This window comes from Syngnathus acus, chromosome 12 (genome assembly GCF_901709675.1).
Source record: "Syngnathus acus chromosome 12, fSynAcu1.2, whole genome shotgun sequence".
In the NCBI taxonomy this organism is placed as follows: Eukaryota; Metazoa; Chordata; class Actinopteri; order Syngnathiformes; family Syngnathidae; genus Syngnathus; species Syngnathus acus.
The window spans coordinates 1,930,116-1,953,787 of NC_051097.1; the positions used below are offsets into that span (position 1 = coordinate 1,930,116).

The 23,672-nt window shown below is 42.1% G+C and overlaps 1 protein-coding gene across 3 annotated transcripts in view; it reads right to left on the bottom strand.

Moving 5' to 3' along the window:
* Positions 1-23,672, bottom strand: part of tln1 (talin 1) — an 84,838-nt gene that overhangs the window by 23,032 nt on the left and 38,134 nt on the right. For all 3 annotated transcript variants that reach the window (XM_037265764.1, XM_037265765.1, XM_037265763.1), the window contains 19 exons: positions 21,797-21,964; positions 19,143-19,437; positions 18,211-18,377; positions 16,918-17,046; positions 15,370-15,483; positions 14,785-14,898; positions 14,495-14,629; positions 12,610-12,738; positions 12,367-12,469; positions 11,958-12,166; positions 11,534-11,653; positions 10,841-11,038; positions 8,358-8,497; positions 8,176-8,269; positions 3,821-3,910; positions 3,614-3,736; positions 3,152-3,295; positions 2,903-3,064; positions 1,765-1,905 (listed from right to left, as the gene is read on the bottom strand). In XM_037265764.1, the coding sequence (XP_037121659.1) occupies positions 1,765-1,905; positions 2,903-3,064; positions 3,152-3,295; positions 3,614-3,736; positions 3,821-3,910; positions 8,176-8,269; positions 8,358-8,497; positions 10,841-11,038; positions 11,534-11,653; positions 11,958-12,166; positions 12,367-12,469; positions 12,610-12,738; positions 14,495-14,629; positions 14,785-14,898; positions 15,370-15,483; positions 16,918-17,046; positions 18,211-18,377; positions 19,143-19,437; positions 21,797-21,964 (2,775 nt within the window). The remainder of the gene's footprint in view (positions 1-1,764; positions 1,906-2,902; positions 3,065-3,151; positions 3,296-3,613; positions 3,737-3,820; positions 3,911-8,175; positions 8,270-8,357; positions 8,498-10,840; positions 11,039-11,533; positions 11,654-11,957; positions 12,167-12,366; positions 12,470-12,609; positions 12,739-14,494; positions 14,630-14,784; positions 14,899-15,369; positions 15,484-16,917; positions 17,047-18,210; positions 18,378-19,142; positions 19,438-21,796; positions 21,965-23,672) is intronic.

The following is a 23,672-nucleotide window of genomic DNA, read 5'->3' on the forward strand; positions in this document are numbered from 1 at the left end:
TGTTAAAAGAGTGGCCAATTTGGCTCGACGTACGCGACGTGACGTTCAGCCACATCAACCCGTCACAGATCGAGGTAAAAGATCTCTCCTAAGAATTGCCACAACAAATTTTACTCCAGACTATGATGCACTAGCAAAAAAGGGAGACCAACAACACTGTTCCCACTGAAAATGAAGGGGAGGCTCTCAAGTTTGTTGTAAAAAAATGCATTTTGAATATGATTTGTACACATAGCAGGGATTGAAACTAGCGACCATTCTCATTTTCAAACAATGCAGGATGCTCAAGGACATTGATGCACCACCTGTTTGCGACTAATCTTAACCTGTAAAGTTCTTAAGGCTTACTTTAAGGAAGTGTTTCCCGTTTCCTCACCTCTGTTACCAGGTGTTTGTGAGTTAAAACTCTGCTCTGATGTTCAGATACCCCTCACCGTGTTGCCGTTTTGATTACTTTATTTGGATGTATGCTTTCACCGATTCTTCAAGATGATATATTTGGTCAGAATGTTTGCTGTTTGATGTGATCTCATAAGATAAACATTTTTCATTAATCTGACCTGCAGGCACTGAAGTGATGGAGACTGTTATTCATAATAATAGTGTCGTATTTTATGAGAATCACTGATAGCAGTTTTTTAGTGATTTTTTTTTAATGCTGTTAATAAATGCATTTGTTTTCAAAAAACTTGTTTGGAATATTCATGCTTTACTACCTACTAAAGGCTAAAATCTTTTATGCAATGACCTTTACAGGTCGCTTATATTACTTCACACAAACACTACGTCCATCTGCTCCTGGTTCGGCCCTCCGGTCCAAATTTAGAACCCAGTTCGGCCCGCGAGTCAAAAAGTTTGCCCACCCCTGGGCTAGTGGATGCATACCGCAACCCTAGTCAACCTCAGTTTGTTGCAGTATAGCTTCTATTTTATGCGCCTTTTAATCCGGTGCGCCCTATATATGAAATAATTTCTAAAATAAAAAATTCAATGAGGGTGCGCCTTATAATCCAGTGCGCCTTTTGGTGCGAAAAATACGGTAATGGGAAAAAATTTAATCCATTCCAAGACTATAAAAAAAACGCAGTTTTTAAGCATTTTTTCATTTGCGTATCTCCGATCGCGCAACTGCAGCGCACCGCCGAACGCGCAACTGCACCGCGCTAGTCGCATTATTGTGACAGAGCCGTCGCTGAAATTTAGAAAATATTTTTAAAGTCCTGATGTACTTTCCAAAATTTAAGTGGACCTAAGTGCGCAGGGAGCTTAATTTGGCCCGATCGCGCAACCGCAGCGCGCCGGGCGCTCAGTGTCGCATTGCTTTAAGAGCGTCTTTGTGTTTTAGGATGGCTTTACTGCTCCCACTTGCTTTCTTTGGAGGCATGATTAGGGGTTAATACAATCCTCAAAGTAACGAAAATACAATAACAACGAACGGAGTCAGTTGGCATCCGGGCCGTGCGGTCGGGTTTTCTCGGGTCCTTTTGGCTCCGAATTTTTGTTCGACAACCGAAGCAAAAAAATTCGAATTCCGATTTGTTCGAGAACTGGGACGTTCGAAAACCGAGGTTTGACTGTATTAGGTGTTTCCTTAACGTTACATCATTACAAGAGGATTATCTAAAAAATATCTAGAGTTTGAACTTATTCCACTAAGGCCTTCACTCAAGGCCTTCATGAAAAAAAAATGTGGTTGTTGTAATAAGTTAGTAAACAATTTGATACTATTTCCACATAAAATTAGATCTTTCTGAGTGAATGTACCTCAGGACTGATCTGAGCTGGAATGCTAGCAAATTCTGGGTTGGAGGCAAATGCAGTTAGATTGTCCACTGCTTCTATCAGGGGACCAGTCGCAGCCTTACACTTTTCTCTGTTCTCTTGATTGAATGCTCCATCCAAAGCCTAAACGGGAAGAAATAACAATAAGATGTGCATGACATGAAAATTATTTTTAGGTTATCATGGTTCTCAGAATGTTTCAAAGTACAATCAGTCAAATAGATATGTGTGAAACGCAGTATGGCTGAAAGGTAATCCTGGACCAAGAGTGTTAATGACTCATTTCTAAAGAGGCTACAGACTAGATAGAAGATATTGTCTGTAGTGTAGCACCTCTAATTCCTTAAACAACAACAACAAACAACAAAGTAAAACCCAACATAAAGGTAGCAAATAATTGTTACGGTCAACTGAAGATTGATGTAGGCATAAACTTTATACAATAAACTCAGAACCAGCAATGTTATAAGCAGTATGGCAATTGATCTGATCAGGATAAAAATTCACTAAAATAAATTGCAGTTTCAAAAGTAAGAATATTTTCAATGACTAAAGAAAAATACAGTTAACAAATTATATGTTATAATGATCTCAAGACTCTCAAATCCCTAATAAATATGCACATTACGGGTTTAATTGGTATCCAATATAGCAGGGGTGTCAAACTCGTTTTTTTCACGGGCCGCATTGTAGTCACAGCTTTTTTCGGAGGGCCATTATGACTGTCAACCCAAATAAATGTATGAGCACCTCATATTGTATACAGTAAAAGCTACAAAACAAACTGACAAATAACTCGTTTTCAAATCAGAGAAGTAAAAACTGGTCAAATATTTAAAAAATAAAGATATTAAAAGTGAAGACAATTTGCAATTCTAGTAATGACACGAATTTGATGCACAATTTATCTTCGCGGGCCACATAAAATGATGTTGCGGGCCGTATCTGGCCCCCGGGCCTTGAGTTTGACACCTGTGCAATACAGGAAGGAATACAATTAAAGTATTGTGTCTTTTATTGATCAACAGGTACAGTTGTACTGGATTTCAATGATCACTTATAGTTTTGTATACATTTAAAAGGGATATATGTTTAAGTGAACAACAGTGCATCTACAAACCTTAATTGACTTCACTAAGTTGGCAGTTGTGTTGGCCACCTCTTTAGCTGACTGGACAAATTGCCTCTTAGCAACAGGGTTGGGAGTTTTAGAGGAAGCCAGGCGGCAAGCATTACATAGTGCAGATGTGTGTTTGGCAACAATGGTGGCTGCAGAGAGCACCTATGCAAGGAGAGGTAATAGAAAACCAAAACATGAAAACAAGAAGGCACGTAACGTAAGTGTGATGTTGTCGTTAGTGGTCTGTACTTGTGACTGAGTACAGCCTGGGTCCACCAAGTTCTGGCAGGCCATCTGGATTGACTGGTTAGCACGGGCAAACTGAGCAGGATCCACCAGACCCTTCTGACCTGCTGAACTGTTGGGGTCCGATACCCCAACCAGATAGGCAGCCTAAAAACAACACAAAATCAGGTTGGTCTCATTCTGTTTTGTTATACTTCCCCATGTTTCTGCCGCACAGCATAAGTCTTTAGTGGCTAGCGACTCTAATAAGATAGATGGTCCACAGAATTTTTTTTTATTAAAGATGGAAAAAAAAAGTTTGTCATTCTGATTTGTTATTCTTTAAATGTATGAAATATTGGCATATTTCTACCTAAATTGGATTGTTATTAGCATTGTTTAATACACAAAAATGTTACAATTATTAAAGTTGTTCTTCATGCAGACAGTGGTAGAATTTCAGTTCAACCTTTTTTTTTTTTATACCTGTGCTGCAGCTTCAGTCAAACCGCATAAAGCTTTGGAACCTGAACTGACTGAATCGCCAAACTCCGGCAGGTTGGAATTCTTGGCATTGTGGGAAATACCGGCCATAGATTCACCAAGGATCTTGCAACATAAACCAGATGATTATAAGTCATAAGACAGTTGGATAAAACCATTCAACATTACAGTGACATATATATATACAACCTTGGAGTTTTCCATGACACTGTCGATGCAGTCGAAGTAGGATAGCTCATTGACGGCTTCGGTTGGGTTCTCCAGCATCCCCCTCACAGACTACACACACAAGCAACATTGTCACTCACCACTCAGCAAAAGCACAATTATTTCACAACAGCTGCATATATTTTGTTAGTTATGTAACATAGATATTAACGACCAATGAGTCGTTATCAATGAATCAAATTTCAAATGAATATGTTTGTTAAGGGTAACAGCTTTCTTTATTTGCTTTATGTTCGTTCGACTAAGCTTATTTTACCCAATTTTCTGTCATTGCATCCCTTGAAAAGAAATTGTGAGCAGTGTGTTGAAATACACAGTGTGAATACTCAAATTTATAACTACGTGGTAAAGATATAGAACATTTTAATTGTGCTGCTGAACCACTGTAAGGTGCTGCTGTAAGGTAAGGAATGTTAAGTAAGCCGCTGACATTTCTTTCGCAGCGTCAACTTGTCTCATATTTTATAATCTTTATTATAGGGCAAAAAATGACTAAAACATTGGCAGTACTTGACAACATTTGTAAATAATAATGGATTGTTCACCAGGACAAAAACTTTGCTGACCCAATGTATAGTAAAAAAACAAGCTTGAGTAGCAAAACTATTGCAAATTCCAATTCACTGATTCTGACCTTGTTAGAAAGGTAGATCAATAGAAATACATTTATGCAGTTTTATCTCAAAACGATAAGTCTGAGCCCGATTAAACTGATTCCAAAAACTTGAGTGCTTAGTTTGCACAAGAAGTGACTAAGGGAGGGTGCCATAGCAGCATACTACTGTCCAATACAATCACTTAAATGACCAATTATATCAAGCAACAAACTTTCAGAACTGGACTATCAGCACTGGACACAATTTAAGAAAATAAATTAAGGACACCAAAGACACAAACATTCTCATTGACTAATCATACAGTATATCAACAGGACACTGCTGGTTGTCATGAGAAAGTTTATCATACATTGTATGCAATCAAATTGGTGCGTCATGAATGTGACAAACTGATAGGTTCCTGTCTTATTCAAATAGCTTTGATCAGTTCTTTCCTTCATGGAATTGTGAAGTAAACTATTTGGTGCCTCTCCGTGAGTCGTCACCTTGTCGTGGTAGAGGGTTTTGCGTGCCCCTATGATCTTAGGAGCCATGTTGTCTGGGGCTTCATGCCCCTGGTAGGGTCACCCATGGCGAAAGTGTCCTAGGTGAGGGGCCAGACAAAGCACGGCTCACCCAAGCCCCTTGTGACAAAAAACACAAATGGACTTCGTTTTCCCTCGCCCGGACGCGGGTCACCGGGGCCCCCCTCTGAAGCCAGGCCTGGAGGTGGGGCTCGAAAGCGAGCGCCTGGTGGCCGGGCCTTCGCCCATGGGGCCCGGCCGGGCACAGCCCGAAAAGGAAACGTGTGTCCCCCTTCCCATGGGTTCACCACCTGTGGGAGGGGCCAAAGGGGTCAGGTGCAGTGTAAGCTGGGCGGCGGCCAAAGGCAGGTGTGGGCATACTTATTGCCCCCCGGCTGGGCGCCTGCACATTGGGGTTCACCCCGGTGAACGAGAGGGTAGCCTCCCTCCGCCTTCGGCTGGGGGGACGGGTCCTGACTGTTGTTTGTGTCTATGCACCGAACGGCAGCTCAGAGTACCCATCCTTCTTGGAGTCCCTGGAGGAAGTGCTGGAGAGCGCTCCTTCTGGGGACTCCATCGTTCTACTGGGTGACTTCAATGCTCACGTGGGCGATGACAGTGAGACCTGGAAGGGCGTGATTGGGAGGAACGGCCCCCTGATCTGAACCCGAGCGGTGTTCTATTATTGGACTTCTGTGCTCGACACGGAATTTCTATAATGAACATCATGTTCAAACATAAGGGTGTCCATGTGTGCACTTGGCACCAGGACACCCTAGGCCGCAGTTCGATGATCGACTTTGTAGTCGTGTCATCGGATTTGCGGCCGCATGTTTTGGACACTCGGGTGAAGAGAGGCGCGGAGCTGTCAACTGATCACCACCTGGTGGTGGGTTCGCTCCGATGGTGGGGGAAGATGCCGGTCCGACCTGGCAGACCCAAACGCTCTGTGAGGGTCTGCTGGGAACGTCTGGCAGAATCCCCTGTCAGAATCCCCTGTCAGGAAGAGCTTCAACTCCCACCTTCGGCAGAGCTTTTCGCACGTCCCGGGGGAGGCGGGGGACATTGAGTCCGAGTGGACCATGTTCCGCGCCTCCATTGTTGAGGCAGTCGACCGGAGCTGTGGCCGTAAGGTCCTTGGTGCCTGTTGTGGTGCCAATCCCCGAACCCGCAGGTGGACACCGGCGGTAAGGGATGCCGTCAAGCTAAAGAAGGAGTCCTATCGGGCCGTTTTGCCCTGCGGGACTCCAGAGGCAGCTGACAGGTACCGGATGGCCAAGCGGAACACGGCTTCGGTGGTTGCTGAGAAAATAACCTAGGCGTGGGAGGCCATGGAGAATGACTTCCGGACGGCTTCGAGGAAATTCTGGTTCACCATCCGGCGTCTCAGGAGGGGGAAGCGGTGCACCATCAACACTGTTTACAGTGGGGATGGCGTGCTGCTGACCTCGACTCGGGACGTCGTGAGTCGGTGGGGAGAATACTTCGAAGGCCTTCTCAATTCCACCTACAGGGCCTGGAGACTTTGAGGCGGACTCTCTAATCTCTGGGGTCGAAGTCACTGAGGTAGTTAAAAAACTCCTTGGTGGCAAGGCCCCGGGGGTGGATGAGATCCGCCCGGTGTTCTTAAGGGCTCTGGATGTTGTGGCGCTGTCATGGCTGACACGCCTCTACAACACTGCGTGGACATCGGGGACGGTGCCTCTGGATTGGCAGACTGGGGTGGTGGTTCCCCTCTTCAAGAAGGGGGACCGGAGGGTGTGTTACAATTACAGGGGAATCACACTCCCTGGTAAGGTCTATTCAGGGGTGTTGGAGAGGAGGGTCCGTCGGGAGGTCGAACCTCGGATTCAGGAGGAGCAGTGTGGCTTTCGTCTTGGCCGTGGAACAGTGGACCAGCTCTACACCATCGGCAGGATCCTCGAGGGTGCATGGGAGTTCGCCCAACCAGTCCACATGTGTTTTGTGGACTTGGAGAAGGCGTTCGACCGTGTCCCTCGGGAGGTTCTGTGGAGGGTGCTTCGGGAGTACGGGGTGCCGAGCCAACTGATAAGGGCGGTTCGGTCCCTGTATCACGGATGCCAGAGTTTGGTCCGCATTTCCGGCAGGAAGTCGCATTCGTTCCCAGTGAGGGTTGGACTCCGCCAAGGCTGCCCTTTGTCACCGATTCTGTTCATAATTTTTATGGACAGAATTTCTAGGCGCAGCCGAGGCGTTGAGGGGGTCTGGTTTGGGGACCTCAGCATCGCGTCTCTGCTTTTTGCAGACGACGTGGTGCTGTTGGCTTCTTCAGACCGTGATCTCCAGCCTGGATCTCTCACTGGAGCGGTTCGCAGCTGAGTGTCAAGCGGTCGGGATGAGGGTCAGCAGCTCCAAATCCGAGTCCATGGTCCTCGGTCGGAAAAGGGTGGAATGCTCTCTCCGGATCGGGGATGAGATCCTGCCCCAAGTGGAGGAGTTCAAGTATTTTGGGGTCTTGTTCACGAGTGAGGGCAGGATGGAGCGCGAGATCAACAGACGGATCGGTGCAGCGTCGGCAGTAATGCGGACTCTATACCGGTCCGTCGTGGTAAAGAGAGAGCTGAGCCAAAAGGCAAAGCTCTCGATTTACTGGTCGATCTATGCTCCTACCCTCACCTATGGTCACGAGCTATGGGTCGTGACCGAAAGAACGAGATCCAGGATACAAGCGACTGAAATGAGTTTCCTCCACAGGATGTCCGGGCTCTCCCTTAGAGATAAGGTGAGAAGCTTGATCATCCGGGAGAGACTCGGAGTAGAGCCGCTGCTCCTCCACGTTGAGATAAGCCAGATGAGGTGGTTCGGGCATCTCATCAGGATGCCTCCTGGACGCCTCCCTGGGGAGGTGTTCCGGGCATGTCCCACCGGTAGGAGACCCCGGGGTCGACCCAGGACGCGCTGGAGAGACTATGTCTCTCAGCTGGCCTGGGAACGCCTTGGGATCCCCCGGGATGAGCTGGATGAAGTGGCTGGGGAGAGGGAAGTCTGGGAGTCCCTCCTAAAGCTGCTGCCCCCGCGATCCGACCCCGGATAAGCGGAAGAAGATGGATGGATGGACTATTTGGTGAAACAAACAATGCATGGTGTCAAGTAATCCTAATAACTGAGAAAAACAGAACTACGCAAACTACAGAAGAGACAAGAAAACGAAATTATAGTTGTTTGATGGTGGTACCTCCAGCTCTCTGAGGGCGTTGTCACACTCCTTCTGACCTGGAGCTTGCCGAGTGCACATAGTTATGAGCTGGTTGATACTATCTGTAACTGCCCTACGAGCACAAAGGTTGACAAATGAGATGGAACTGTATATGCAGTAAAAATTGATTTATAAAACAAAAAGATGAAGACAAATGGTACCGAGCGGCAGCTGCTAGCTGGTTCTTGAGGTTGGGGGAGTTGGGGTCAGTAGATAGTGCTTTGGCTGAAAGCAGTAGTTTGCTTGATGACATTGAGATAGTCTTCAGGTTGGACACAACTTGTATCTTGTCCTCTTTAGACTGGAGAAAGCAAAGGAAGGAGAAGACTTTCACATTTTTTACATACAACACAGATTGAATGAATTCTGCATGAAATCTTTAGCATTTTTTCATATATTATTTTATGATGAAAAGTTGTTGGTCAATCTGGAGACATATCTACAGTGAATTAATAATGTCTGGATCGAGGTTTATCAGGCTCAATTTAAATTGCAAATTTTAAGGCCACAAATCTTCAAATTGTTTGCACTCAAGTGATAACATGTAGATTGTGGTCCAAAGAGAAGAAAAACACCTCATTGAATTAGTTATCCTCAGATTGAATTAAATAAGGCCATATGGCAAAAATGGATATGGATATCAATATGGATAAAAATCATATGGCGTATTGACCCGAATATAAGATGATGTTTTTTGCATTGAAATAAGACTGAAAAAGTGGGGGTCGTCTTACATTCGGGGTCTAGACATTATACTTTATACTTATTCACTTGTGCGCAGCGGGAAGTTAAAGGTTGCTGGTATCGACTGAGTATGTTGCTGTGATCGTGTGCGTCTTTGACACAAAGTGAGTATATACATAGTACATTTCATTGTGACTACTGTCCACTGTTGTGCCGTTCGTCCGATCGCGGTTTGCTTCGTGTGCACGCCGTTTGATTGACAGCTCCGACGTGCTCCTTTAAATTTGCCTCGCATTGTACGAGTAGCCGTTACGCAGCGGCACGGCGACTAACGGTCGCCAGCAAATGTATTTTGTTGTCTCAATGACTTATGTTTGACACAAAGTGAGTATATACGTACATTTCATTGTTACTGCTGTCCACTGTTGTGCCGTTTGTCCTATCGCGGTTTGCTTTGTGTGCACGCCGTTTGATTGACAGCTTCAGCGCGCTCCTTTAAATTTGCTTCGCATCGTACGAGTAGCCGTTACGCAGCGGCACGGCGACTAACGGTCGCCAGCAAATGTATTTTGTTGTCTTGATGACTTATGTTTGGTGTGTTGCCGAGAGTATTTCATTTATGGTTATTTAGTAAAGCGGAACTGTTACGCGCAATTAGTTATGTAATGTGTGCCGTCTACTAGTGTTGTGTGACGTCAGAAGTTGAGCGTTGACTTACGTGCTGTATTTCTGTCTGTTGCAGAACCGCGCGCACACGCGCGCGCGCACGCGCGCGCGCGCACGCGCACGCGCGCACGCGCACGCGCACGCGCACGCGCACGCGCACACGCACACGCACACGCACACGCACACGCACACGCACACGCACACGCACACGCACACGCACACGCACACGCACACGCACACGCACACGCACACACACACACACACACACACACACACACACACACACACACACACACACACACACACACACACACACACACACACACACACACACACACACACACACACACACACACCCTTCACAGGCTTCTTGCAATAATCACACACACAAGAATCACATTTTGCCAGTTTGCCTGTATGAGCCACAGCGCCTGTTATTTTTTTGCCAATAATTCAGTAAAGCAATCAAAACTGAACCACGTCTTCCCTCCTGTGTTCTGACCGACACCCGCGGGCGAAAAGAGCATAACCATCCGAGTTATGGCTCAGGCTCCCCAACAATAGCGGTAGCTGTTTGCATCATTTTATTACAATTTTTTCCTTATTCAGATTTGTTTCAAGACTACAGTTACAGTTAGACTTCACTTTGATGGTTAATGCAGTTATTGCAATTTTGTGATTGCACTTTAGTTTAGATATTTAAATGTTCAGATATTAAGATGTGATAGACAGTTTTTGCATGATTTGAATGAGGCATAATAACATGCTTTTTGTTTAGAATATATTGGTATAATCATTTGTTTCAGATGTAATCATTTTCTGTGTAAAAATTAAATTTGGTGTTCGAAAAGTCTTTTTTCAAACTTGAGTCTTGAAGAAGAGGGGGTCGTCTTGTAATCAGGGTCGTCTTATATTCGGGCCAATACGGTATGTATCAGATATCTGCCAATTCAATTGCAGTGTAAATGGACAGATGTTGATCAGTTAGAATTAACCATAGTATCAGAGGCTTAACAGATGAGGAGTGCTGTCAACCTTAAGTTTAAGACCCTTAAGTCTAGGATGTGAGTCTACTCTAGGGCCTAGACTCGCACTGTTCACACCCTTGCCACTTTGGTGTTGACATTGTACCATATGCATGCAATTATCTCAGCTGTGTGCAAGTACATATTCACAAGTAGCTACTTGGTACTCATCTGAAACTACTATTGTTACTGTACACTTCTAAAGTGCGAATTAAGCAAGAATACAATATGACAATGGTTGTTGTACTGAAGAGGCTCATCATACTGACTTGTGATGTTCCTGCCATGTCAATGCCAGCCTCTAGGAAGTTGCTGAAATCCTGTCCGAACTTGCCGGTGGCTCTGGCCACGTCTTGGGTGGTTGCTCGAGACGCCTGGACAACCTCATTGGCTGACTGGTTCAGATTGGCTGCCACTTCATTAAGCTGAGCTTGAACCTCCTGGAAACTCCTTCCACTAGATGGGAACTAGGAAGGAGAAGAGCAACGACAGTTCTGAGTAAAACATTCAACTTAAAAACAATATTGTGTTGGTACAAATTGTTAGTTGTCTGCCCTGGTATGTGGTCACACAGTAAGTATTCTAAGTGTACCAAAATCATTCGCAACACAATGTGAGTGTTGAGACCATATTCAAAGCCTTTATGCAGAAATGGAGAAAACTTGTTAAAATTCCCAAGAAAGGTTTTAAAGCCCAAATCAGTTCAAGAGTGCAACAATAAATCATCCGGGTGGTCATAAATGAACCCAGAACATGCAGAAAAATCGCTTCACTGGACGAAGTTGAGGTGCTCATGTCTCAATTGGATAAGATTCTATTGCTTTTTTCTGTTGACTAAAAATACTGTATATGGGTCTGACATGAAATGATGTATAAAGTACACTACAGACAAGAAATCAAAACCACTAGATCAATTACAAATCACCAGAAGCAATGCAATTCACACTGTTGATTGCACTTACAGAATCAGCCAGTAGACATTTGCTGGCTTCACCCACTGTACGAATGGCGTTGTCCACGTCTCTCTGGCCAGGAAGGCAGTTCACACATCTGTTCAAGGCCTGAGACACTGCTTTAGCCACCTACATTCATAAGGAAACACACAAATACTCACATACTGAGTGACTGACAAACTTAAAACATTTGAACTTAACCTTAGACAAAAACAGCTAAAAAACTCACAATGCCCAAAACATGGATAACAAAGCATAGTATTTATATATGATATTTTGTATTTTTAATCGCCATAATTAGAATAAAAAAATAAAAAAAGTGAATAGAATAAAAAAGAATAAGAATAAAATAATATAAAAGAATGAATATGATCAAATTGCCAAATCTGTTATCAAAACTGAATGGTTGTCTAATTGTCAGTTTTTGTCTAACCTGGGCCAGCCTTTGTTGACTCTCTGCATCTCCTGGTTTGGCGATGGCCTTCTTTGTCTCCTCAATTAAGTTGCCTGACTTATCCATGACATCACTGGCACAGTCCAGCAGAGCAGCACGTGCTCCTGCGTCGTCTGTGGTGGCAGCAACTCCTCTTGCTGCTGAGGCCAAGGACTTCAGAGCCTGGGCTACATCTCTGGCAGCCATACCTTTAAAAAGCACAGCTATATCAAGATGACCGTATCGACACTAAAATAATCCAACAATTAAACCGTTTCTAAACAATGCTTGTTTTAAGTTAATTCACATGTGTTTAACAGCATAACATACATTAGATCTTGCTTTTTTGACTATGGACGGAACTATCCGGCAAATGGGATGCTAATGAGCGAAAAGGGTTGAAACACACCTGTATAGTTCTCATTGCCCTGAGTGGCCTCGCTTAGCAATTGGGCTATGGCTGAGCTTACTGCTTTAGTACTGGTACCGAGGTCCTGGGAGCATTTCTCAAGCTGTAAAAAAGAGAGGCATGCAGAGAAGATGAAATTGTTATTGATGCATGTCTTTGACTGATGCAATTTACTCAGGCAAAAAAAAAAAAAACCACGTATGTGCATATGTCTTGACCCATCCCAGTATCTGCATCACTTACATTCTCGCCTGGTAGGGGCTTGAGTTTGCCTTCATCAGCTGACGCTTTGGCATCCTGAATATCCTTCTCCAGACGTCTCACAACTGACAGAGCATTGTCTATCTCCAGTGGGCCACACGCCTCTTGGGCCTGCACATGGGAACATACGCAAAAATCCTAAAAAATGCAGTCTGTCAATATTACATCGGAACTTTTACCTTTTTCAAATCCGCAAGGGAAAGCTTAGTTTTAAAACACATGGAAATATCACAGTTAAAAAATTAAGCTAAACAATCATGCGATGTGACAATTAATGCTACACTGAGGACTTTTAGGATCCCAAATAGCAGGTGCTTAGTTGCATATTCTCTCTACCAAAGGTGTTTGATTTCATATTCACTCTACTGTTAGTGCTAAATTGCGGATTAACGCTAACACTGAGACCCCAAAAAAGTTTACCTCAAATTGCATGTTGAATGTTGCAACAGACTATGTGCTAATGGCAGCAGGTGCAAAAGCGGTGGAGGGCACTCATTAAAATACGGCTTTGCGCTTTAAGCCTGTCACACACCATGCAATGCAGCCAAACCTGACTTGGACCAAACCATCGCAAACGGCAGCTCTGATAGCAAACCTGTAGAGGCTTTTGGGGCAGAATTCACAGCGTATTGTACTTGATCACTTTTTATTGAACAATAAAAAAATAAGAGTAACTGTAAGGGAAGATGCGGGTTGTTTGCTGAGAGTACTTGGGCACGAAAAAAAGAGCAGGATATATAATGTTCTATTTTTGTGATTAGGGCTATATAAATGAATTGGACTTGACGTTTATTTTTTGTTTTTTAGTAGAGTAATGCGTAATAATCAGACATACATCAGTGTGCTGTAGCTCGCTAACCGCCATGCCTATGTGGTGGCTATGAATGCATGGACGACTTTGCCTTCTGAGGAATAGACCTTGAATGTATGGCTTGGGAGATGACTTGGTCTCAACATCTTAAAATCCGCAAATACACTTTAAGCACACATAAAAACGTAATTGCATTTTGATTTGCTGTAATTTGTGACATCACTACATCCAACAACTGCAATCCACATTTTAAATCACATTAAAAACAAAAAACAAACGTTTCAGACACAGGATTCATTGACGCAAAGTCAACCACCGAATGACACGGATGGTTTGATAAACTCGTTATTTATGTTATAGTTATTTGAATAACTGTTAATATGTTACGCCAGGCACATTCCCAGTTCCTCGTTTCTGTTTCTGTAACGTTAGCATACTGTATCGTTTAGCCTGTTGTTGCCTATTCATTGTCTGTTCTTGGTGTTGTATCTCGTCAAATAATTTCCCCCAAAAATGCGATTTGTACTCTGGTGCGACTTATATATGTTTTTTCTTCTTTATTATGCATTTTATGGCACGTGCGACTTGTACTCCGGAGCGACTTATAGTCCAGAAAATATGGTATATATCAAATAACTATAACATAAATAACAAGTTTATCGAACCATCCGTGTCACTCCAAATCATTAAATCCATCGAAATCTTCGTCCTCTGCGTCACTTCTAAACAACGCCGATTACTCCGGAAGTATATGCGGCGCTGAGGTCAGACTCATCATCAATTGCAGTTCCAATTATTCCAAACTATGAAAAAAACCGTGATTTATAGTCCGGAAAATGCGGTATTTGCATATACTCCACCCAGAAGGTGTACGATTAACTGCGGCTTCGTCGATGTAATTCTGGTGTCGATTCACTTTCCACATCAGTTCATCAAGTTTACCTCTGTTACTTCACATGCAAACATTTGGTAAATCAGAATTTAGGGCAATGTGATGGCATTTAATAAGCTATAAAAAAAATAAATAAATGTGTCGATCGATGTGTGGTACGGTACCTTCTGTGAAGCAGTGCGTAGTTCAGCCAAAGCACTTGCCAGGTTCTTTGCACACTGGCTGAGCTGCATAGCAGATGCCTGGTCACTAATAGTGGGAGCTGTGGCTTTGGAGGCTGTGACCATCTTTGCACCAGGCTGAAACAGAAACCATTATCATTTAAGTTTGAAGTTATTATGCTGTCCTGGCTGTGTTAACGGGAGGCAATCACTGGAATAAAGGGCCACTGAGCTCTTACCTGCTCTGCAACAACATTGTGTTCATTTTGTTTTCTGCGTGTGTTGTGTGTTACCTGCAGGAAGTTCTGGCTTGCACTAATGAGGGCCAATTGAGCACTGGGGCTGTCAGGTTGAGACTGGCTGCCTCGGACTCCTTGAACCAACTGAGGAATCTGCTCTGCAACCACCTGAAAGACACACTTGCACAGTAAGACTTTAAGAAACTTGTACAGGGGCAGTGCAACGTGCCAGCAAATAGTGGTCGCTCATTGACCACCCTGGCAACTATGGTAAGGTATGGACAAATGTGATTCTGTGATGCAAATAATTAGTTCTTGTAAGTATGCCACCATACATGACCACCTATATGAGTAAGAGTTGAAACTAGTGAGCTGCTCACAGAAAATGAAAGACTTTTTCATCACAATTAAATATATGAGAATGAATGATTATTACTTTCACACCATAGACACAATCAACACAGCCGCTCACGCATGGGCACTATGTGGAGTTTTGAGATTAGAGGCATATGCGTTTGTGTGCTCGGCCACTGCTTAGAGTAGCTGATAGTATTAATTTGTGCTGAATGAGAACTGACTATGAAGAAAAAAGCTGTATAGTATACCACATTATTATATAATATTATGACATGCATTTACCTTGCAGCTTTGGACTAGCTGCTGCTGGGCAGCTTGGTTCTTGTTGGATGAGGCAGCATGCTGGGCTGCAGCTATTGTCTGAGTAGCTGCTGCAGCTGCTTGCCTTGCAGCATTCTAATAGGAAACAGATAATTATTTTTGCAGCTTTAATTCAAGTTTCTACCATTACTCTGAGTTGCAAGCAGTATAAAATAATACGGCGGACAAGTGCATTTTATCTTGGGTCATTTTTTGCCATTGAATATACAGTATTGGAGTAAGTAGGCCTTCCACAAATTGTTCCCACAGTTGGATGCATAGAATTGTACGTCAGATCAATAAATCTGTTTGATCATGCATACCGTTTTTTTCCGTGTATAATGCGCCCCCATGTATAATACGCACCCTAAAAATGGCATGTTGATGCTGGAAAAAAGCCTGTACCCATGTATAATACGCACCCAATTTTTTTATTTTTTTATTTTTTTTTTATTTTTATTTTTTAAGTCCCAATGATCGTCACACACGCAGGGAGGCAATGGGTCCCATTTTTATAGTCTTTGGTATGGTCTTAACTAGGCTGGATGTATTTTTTTTTTGTTGGCGTTGATTTCTCCGACTGCCCGTAAAGGCACCACCGCGATCAGATGAAAAGAGAGGAAAGTGACGTGCGGACATGTGAAAAAGGCGGCTCTGTATGGGAGAGACGTTGAAGAGGAATAAAAACACCCTTGGAAACCAAAACTTGCCCCTCGTCGTGACTCGGAGCCGCAACAAATGTTTCGGATTTGTGTAGGGTACATTGTGACAGCAAACGAGCAGGTGATCGAGCAAGCGTCTGATACGAGAGCATTGCGTTCGTATGGAGCGTGTTTGAAGTGAACAGCAGAGACGAAAGGAACATGGCAAAGTGTTGTGAAGTAAAATATTACCTGTAATACGCATTTTGTTATTTGCTGATTGTATTAAACTATCACATTCATTGTCAGTCAAGAAGAGAAGAGGACTATTATCCCTTCTTTGACGAAATGACCAGAGCACAGTACAAACACACTATTGTCGGTCAGTCCTGTTGTTGGTTTTGTTGTACCATGATTTTCTTAAAAAAAAAAAAAAAAAAAAAAAAAAAATTTTTTAAAAAAAAAATTAAAAAAAATTTGTACCCATGTATAATGCGCACCCCAGATTTTAGGACAATAAATTAGTTAAATTTTGCGCATTATACACGGAAAAAAACGGTATGCTTTCAAATTAAAGATTGTCTATTTAATTACATATAAGAGCATGATTGCTTTGAACAACAAACCAAAAAAGTAATAGGAGAGTAAATAACTTCTTAAGTATTAGGGGCAGTATATTAGGAAATGCAGAGTGAGATAAAGAACCCCCTTCTTTTTTTAAATGCTTGCATCCAACGCATGTTGGCAAACTGTAACTGTGTTACTTGATAGTAGGTTTTTTTTTGGCTTTATTCATCTTCGCATCCAATTGCAATCTGATAATTCTGGGTTAGTGATTTGACCAGTAAGTGACATGAAAACCAATATATTTTCTTTGAGTTTGACTAACTTCAAGCTTGTTGACCAAACGTTTTTTGATGGCATTCTGTGCCGCGGCATTTGTTGCCATGCGGAGACCTTCTGCTGCTTCTCGCAACCTCTGCTGCTGCTCCTCACTGTCAGGGTTTGCTGCAGCACCCTGAAAGAAACACACACACGTTATTTCATGCTATACTGTTGTGTTTCAATGTATTCATATACAGTAAAAACAGTACACTTACAGTTAAATAAATGTTTAAGAGTTAGCCTTTGCATGTATTTTTTCATCCAGTTTAGAGCACAACAATCTCAGCATTTTTCCAAACTTTGCTACCAAATGTAGTAGAAACCACTCAGGTCGTACCGTATTCTCCAGACTATAAATTGCAGTTTTTTTTATAATTTGGCCAAGGGTGCGACTTACACTCAGGAGCGGCTCATGTGAAATTATTAACACATTATCATATCACTTCACATGTTATTTTCACACTAAACCGCATGAGGGCGCTCTAGGCCTGTGGAATAACTGCAACTGACGATGAGTCTGACGTAAGCCACGTAGAAGAGGAAGTGCTGCATCTTCTACTTCCGGGTTTAGCGGAGTTGTTTGTAAGTGACACAGAGGATAAAGATTTCATTGGATTTCATGATTTGGAGTGATACGGATGGTTCGATAAACTTGTTAGCATGTTATTTATGCTATAGTTATTTGAATAACTCTTAATATTTTACGTCAGGCACGTCCTCAGTTCCTTGTCTATGTGTTTATGAATTGTTAGCATGCCATACCTTCAGCCTGTTGTCGCCTATTCTATTTTCATTTTAAATTGCCTTTCAAGATGACATGTCTGTTCTTGGTGTTGGATTTGATCAAATATAAATTTCCCCCAAAAATGCAACTTATACTCCAGTGCGACTTATATATCTATATATATACTAGATATATATAGATATATATCTATATATATATCTTTTTTTATTTTATTTTATGGCTGGTGCAATTTATACTCCGGGGTGATTTATAGTCCGGAAAATACGGTAACTTAAATTCCTCTGCCTACTGCCCGTTGACGGCTGGGCTCCAGCACACCCGCGACCCCCGTGGGGACTAAACGGTTCAGAAAATGGATGGATGGATGGATGGATGGATAAATTCCTCTGTTGTCATGGTAGCAAAATCCAGACTTTCCATTGGCCCAACACTTTACGGGTTCGAGTATACAGTTGCTCACTTGCATGAGCAAGATTGGACCCTCAAAACAGCTTCATTTCAGCAACACAAAAACTAGGGTTCATAAAATATGCTATAAAAATACAAGCGGACCTTGGCCGCCTCCACCATCTTGGCAGTAGCATCAGCTAGAAGCTTGGCAGCTGACAGGAGTTTTCTTGAATTTTCCAAGTCTGACTCTCCCTCTGCATCCATCTTGATGGCATTGACCAGATCAGACGTGGCCTGGGCAAGGATACGAGCCTGGCGAACCATCTCACCTGATCAAGAAAAAGTCATGGTAAGATAAAAAGATCACGTCTGCAGCTGTTTAATATGCAGTGGGACCAACAAGTCCCTAACCCTAAGCCAAAACATCCTGGCTTGTTTATTTTTGTAGATTCATAAAATAACCCCACTCCCTTAATAAAAGTACAGTAAATAATACCATCATATTCCCCCCAAAAATGTCCAAATTACACAAATTCTGTCAGCATGTAAATTTATGAGCACAACTGTATGTAGGCATACACTCTTAAAACTACTGGATTAAAAATTGGACCAGCCCAGAAAAGTTGGGTCAAACTGACAGCTGTGGTCAGAAGTTAACATGGTATGCTCAAGAGTGACATGTTATGCCTGCAATTGGTAATAATTGGTTTGAATCATTCTTTCTTCAAGAAGGAAGAAATAATATAACACAAACACCGTATAAGACAAATCTTGTGCTTTTAAAAGAACTGGATGCTCATAATTTAGTTAGGTTTTTCTGAACTCTATATAGGGGCAAAATTATGCCTCATTCTCTGAAAATGTAGTTTTTTATGTCTGAGCATCTGTAACAGTGTCGTGACAAACAAAGCAAAATATACGACAAGTAAAATACGTCATTAAAAAGTGTACCATTGATGTTTTAGCTGGATTAATTTGAAATTATAAAATGAAAAAAATATTTTTGTCTTGAAAACACGACAGAATAGCCAAACAAATTGTATTCTTATTGAACAGATGCTTATATTAGTATTAGTCCCAAACATGACACCCACCGGCATTTCCCATTGAGCTGAAGATGTTCTCTGTGACATCCAAAATGCGATCAGTGGCTTCTCCGTGGCGCCCAATAGGATGGCCTCCACTAGCGTACTGTTTAATATGTTGGAGTAGCTCGTTTAATGCCTGAGTGACGCTTGTTGCAGCCACTCCCACCTGCTTCAGGAGGCCCTCATCATTTGTGGCCCCCTGTGAGGCATCCACACAACCTTCCACTGACTTGGCCACTAGCTTGCCTGCCTCAATCAACTGTTCCTGGCACACTGGGGAGCTGATGGTTGGAGCCACAACCTACAGGAGGGATGGGAGCGTAAGAAGCATGGCAGAATAAGACTTAACCTACTCCACCATCAAATAAAAGTTCTCATCACCTGTTCAGGGTTACCAACTGTAAGCAAATATTTAGGCTGTTGCGGAGCAAGAAATTGAGTCTTGCAACCAACACCATCAAGAAGAATTATAGATATACAGCTCTCAAATTATCATCACGATGCAAGTTAAATGGGTTTTTTTCATGCAGACTTCAGAATTTACACATGGATCAGCTGGATAGGAGGCAAATGTGATCTTCTCTTAGCTTTTACCAATATTGAAGTAAAATATATACAGGACTGTCTCAGAAAATTAGAATATTGTGATAAAGTTCTTTATTTTCTGTAATGCAATTAAAAAACAAAAATGTCATACATTCTGGATTCATTACAAATCAACTGAAATATTGCAAGCCTTTTATTATTTTAATATTGCCGAGTATGGCTTACAGCTTAAGAAAACTCAAAAATCCTATCTCAAAAAATTAGAATATCTTCTCAGACCAAGTAAAAAAAGAGATTTATAACAGCAAAACAAAATCAAACATTTGAAAATGTCCATTAATGCACTCAGTACTTGGTTGGGAATCCTTTTACATGGATTACTGCAACCAATGCGGGGTGGCATGGAGGCATTGCTGAGGTGTTATGGATGCCCAGGATGCTTCAATAGTGGCCTTTAGCTCATACCAAAGACTATAAAAATGGGACCCATTGCCTCCCTGCTTGGCACTCAGCATTAAGGGTTGGAATTGGGGGGTTAGATCACCAACTGATTCCCGAGCGCGGCACCGCTGCTGCTCACTGCTCCCCTCTCCCCCAGGGGATGGATTAAAATCACACGGGGATGGGTTAAATGCAGAGGACAAATTTCACCACACCCAGGTGTGTGTGTGACGATCATTGGGACTTTAATCTTAATCTTTAATCTTAAAATCTTAATTTGCAATGTTGGGTCTGGTGTCTTTCAGCTTCTTCTTCACAATACCCCACAAATTCTCTATGGGGTTCAGGTCAGGGGAATTGGCAGGCCAATCGAGGACAGTAATGCCATCATCAGTACACCATTTACTGGTGGTTTTGGCACTGTGGGCAGGTGCCAGATCATGCTGGAAAATGAAATCATCATCTCCATAGAGCTTTTCAGCAGACGGAAGCATGTAGTGCTCTAAAATCTCTTGGTACACAGCTGTGTTTACTCTGGACTTGATGAAACACAGTGGATCAACACCAGCAGCTGACATGGCTCCCCAAACCATCGCTGACTGTGGAAACTTCACACTGGATTTCAAGCAACTTGGATTTTGCTCCTCTCCAGCCTTTCTCCAGACTCAGGCGCCTTGACTTCCAAATGAAATACAAAACTTGCTTTTGTCTGAAAAGAGGACTTTGGACCACTCTGCAACTGTCCAGTGCTTCTTTTCCATAGCCCAAGTCAGACGCTTCTTCCGTTGTCTTGAGTTCAGAAGTGGCTTGACCATGGGAATACGGCTATTGTAGCCCATTTCCCGGACACGTCTGTGAACAGTGGCTTTTGATACCTGGACTCCAGCTTCAGTCCACTGTCTTTGAAGCTCCCCCAAAATCTGGAAGCGACTCTTCTTCACAATGCTGTTAAGGCTGCGGTCATCTCTCTTGGTTGTGCAGCGTTTCCTGCCACATTTCCCCCTTCCAACAGACTTTTTGTGGATGTACTTTGAAACTGCACTCTGTGAACAGCTTGCTCTTTGAGAGATTTCTTTTTGTGTCTTACCCTCCTGATGGAGGGTGTCAATGATGGTCCTCTGGGCAGCAGTCAGATCAGCAGTCTTCCCCATACTTGTGATTTAGTTTACTGAACCAAGCTGAGTGTTTTTCAAGGCTCAGGAAACCCTTGCAGGTGTTTCGAGTTAATCAGACGATTCAAGTGAGTAGTTGAATACCCTACTAGTATACCTTTTCATGATATTCTAATATTTTGCGATGGGATATTTGAGTTTTCTTAAGCTGTATGCCATAATCAGCAATATTAAAATAATAAAAGGCTTGCAATATTTCAGTTGATTTGTAATGAATCCAGAATGTATGACATTTTTGTTTTTTTAATTGTATTACAGAATATAAAGAATGTTATCACAATATTCAAATTTTTTGAGACAGTCCTGTATTTTTTCGTAGACCTTGGAGAAGAGTTAACCTTACATTTTCCCAGCAAAATAAATACATCAATCAAGTGAGGTGAAAATATATCTATAATTTCTAAGCCAGTGACACTAGGAATAGCGGATGTTCTTATACTTATACCATCAGCGATAACGACACACTCTATTGTGGTTTTCAAGTTGTGTTGTCTCACTCACTCTTGTGCAGGCCACCAGCTGAGATGTGGACAAAGCACACTGGGTGGCTGCAGCAATAACTCTATTCTGCTGCATTGAGTCCTCGGTCCTCTGGGCCACGTTTTTAGCTTTGAGCACAAGGGCTGCTGCAGCATTAGCCACAGCTTTAGCCAGCTGCATCAGCATATCCTGCAAAGAGCAAACACACACATTATTTAGCAGTCAGTGGAATGCAGTTTTGCTATGACATCTTGACATGCAAATACTGTCATTTAATTTGGAAATTAAAACTGCACAAATCAAAGAAGGAAATCAAACGATTCAGAAATAGGTGATTGATTTAACACTGAAGCTTTATCCAGGAAATGTTGTAACATCCGACAACGAAGATTCTTAAGATTAAAAGGTTTCATGGTGAAATGTAGGCTTAATTTTATTTTTATCTTCGTAGTTAAAAAGGCTGCAATTAACAATCTAATTTACCTAAACCACATTTTTTATTCAAACAGAAATATTTTTGTACAATATATTTTATATTTGTACAAACTGGCAGTGTGTGATGTCCATAACGCTTTAAACGAGTAAACCGTAGCACTGATAACATGATTGAATGAAAATACACAATATGTGTGGGGATGGGTTACTTTTAATAGAGCAATACTTAGACATACAATTGTAGTTTAAATCAGTTTTGATTAGCAGTTTGTCAGGATGGGTACAGTACGCGGATCACCAAATGAATTAATAGACTGATTTGATTGGCATTTCATCGTTAAATGTCTTTAGCAGACATTTGTTACCATTATTTGACAATAAGAGAGCACTCTCCATCTGGCAGCCCTGAAAGATCCTTTACCTAGAAACTGTCATATACGCATAGAGGTAAAAAAAAAAAAAAAAAAGACAAAAAACAGTGAATATGTGTAGTAAACAACCACAGAAAACTTTCTTTGCAAATTCACAAAATTTTGACTCAAGAGAGAGTATAAAAAAACAAAAGACAAAAAACAGTGAATACGTGTAGAAAACAACCACAGAAACCTTACTTTGCAAATTCACAAAATTTTAACTCCGGAGGGAGTATAATAATGCCAACCATTAAGTGACATGTAATGGCTATTTTTACATACAGTATAATATACTCATGAGTCAGTCTAGCCAATTTATTGTGGACATGTGAACGATTGGATGATATTTACGATTGTTGTCCCAGACTCTCTATAGTAAATCAGAATACACTAATCCCTCGTTTATCGCGGATAATTGGTTCCAAGACTACCCGCGGTAGGTGAAAATCCGCAAAGTAGTGTCACCCTCTCATTTTTAACATACATACATATTTTGTGTATCAATAAATGTATATTAAACCATATAAGTGCATATGTTATCATTAGAACATTAAATACTGTATTTTTCTGACTATAAATCGCGTTTTTTTCATAGTTTGGGTGGGGCAGCGACTTATACTTAGGAGCGACTTATATGTGTAATTATTCACAAATTTTTACTTGATCATTAACACGTTACTTACTAGTATAGTTGATCACATCACATGTTATTTTCACTTTAAAATGCATGAGGGCGCACTATGGCTGTGGAATAATTGGAGCCTCACTGAAAATGAGTTCCATTTACTGACTTCCAGAGAGGAGATTTAATGATTTGGAGTGACACAGATGGTTCGATAACCTTGTTATTTATGTTATAGTTATTTGATATATAGTATATATTTAGAGTAGCAACGTCTATCTTGTTTGACTTCAGTAGTTTCTGATTGTCTAGCAAGGCCGTGAAGGCAGCAGGATCACAATCTTCTAATTTTCTGAGACAGTCCTGTATAGTTATATGGGCCTGTGGAATAAGTTGAATTGCAACTGACGTCAGCGGCGCCCCGCAC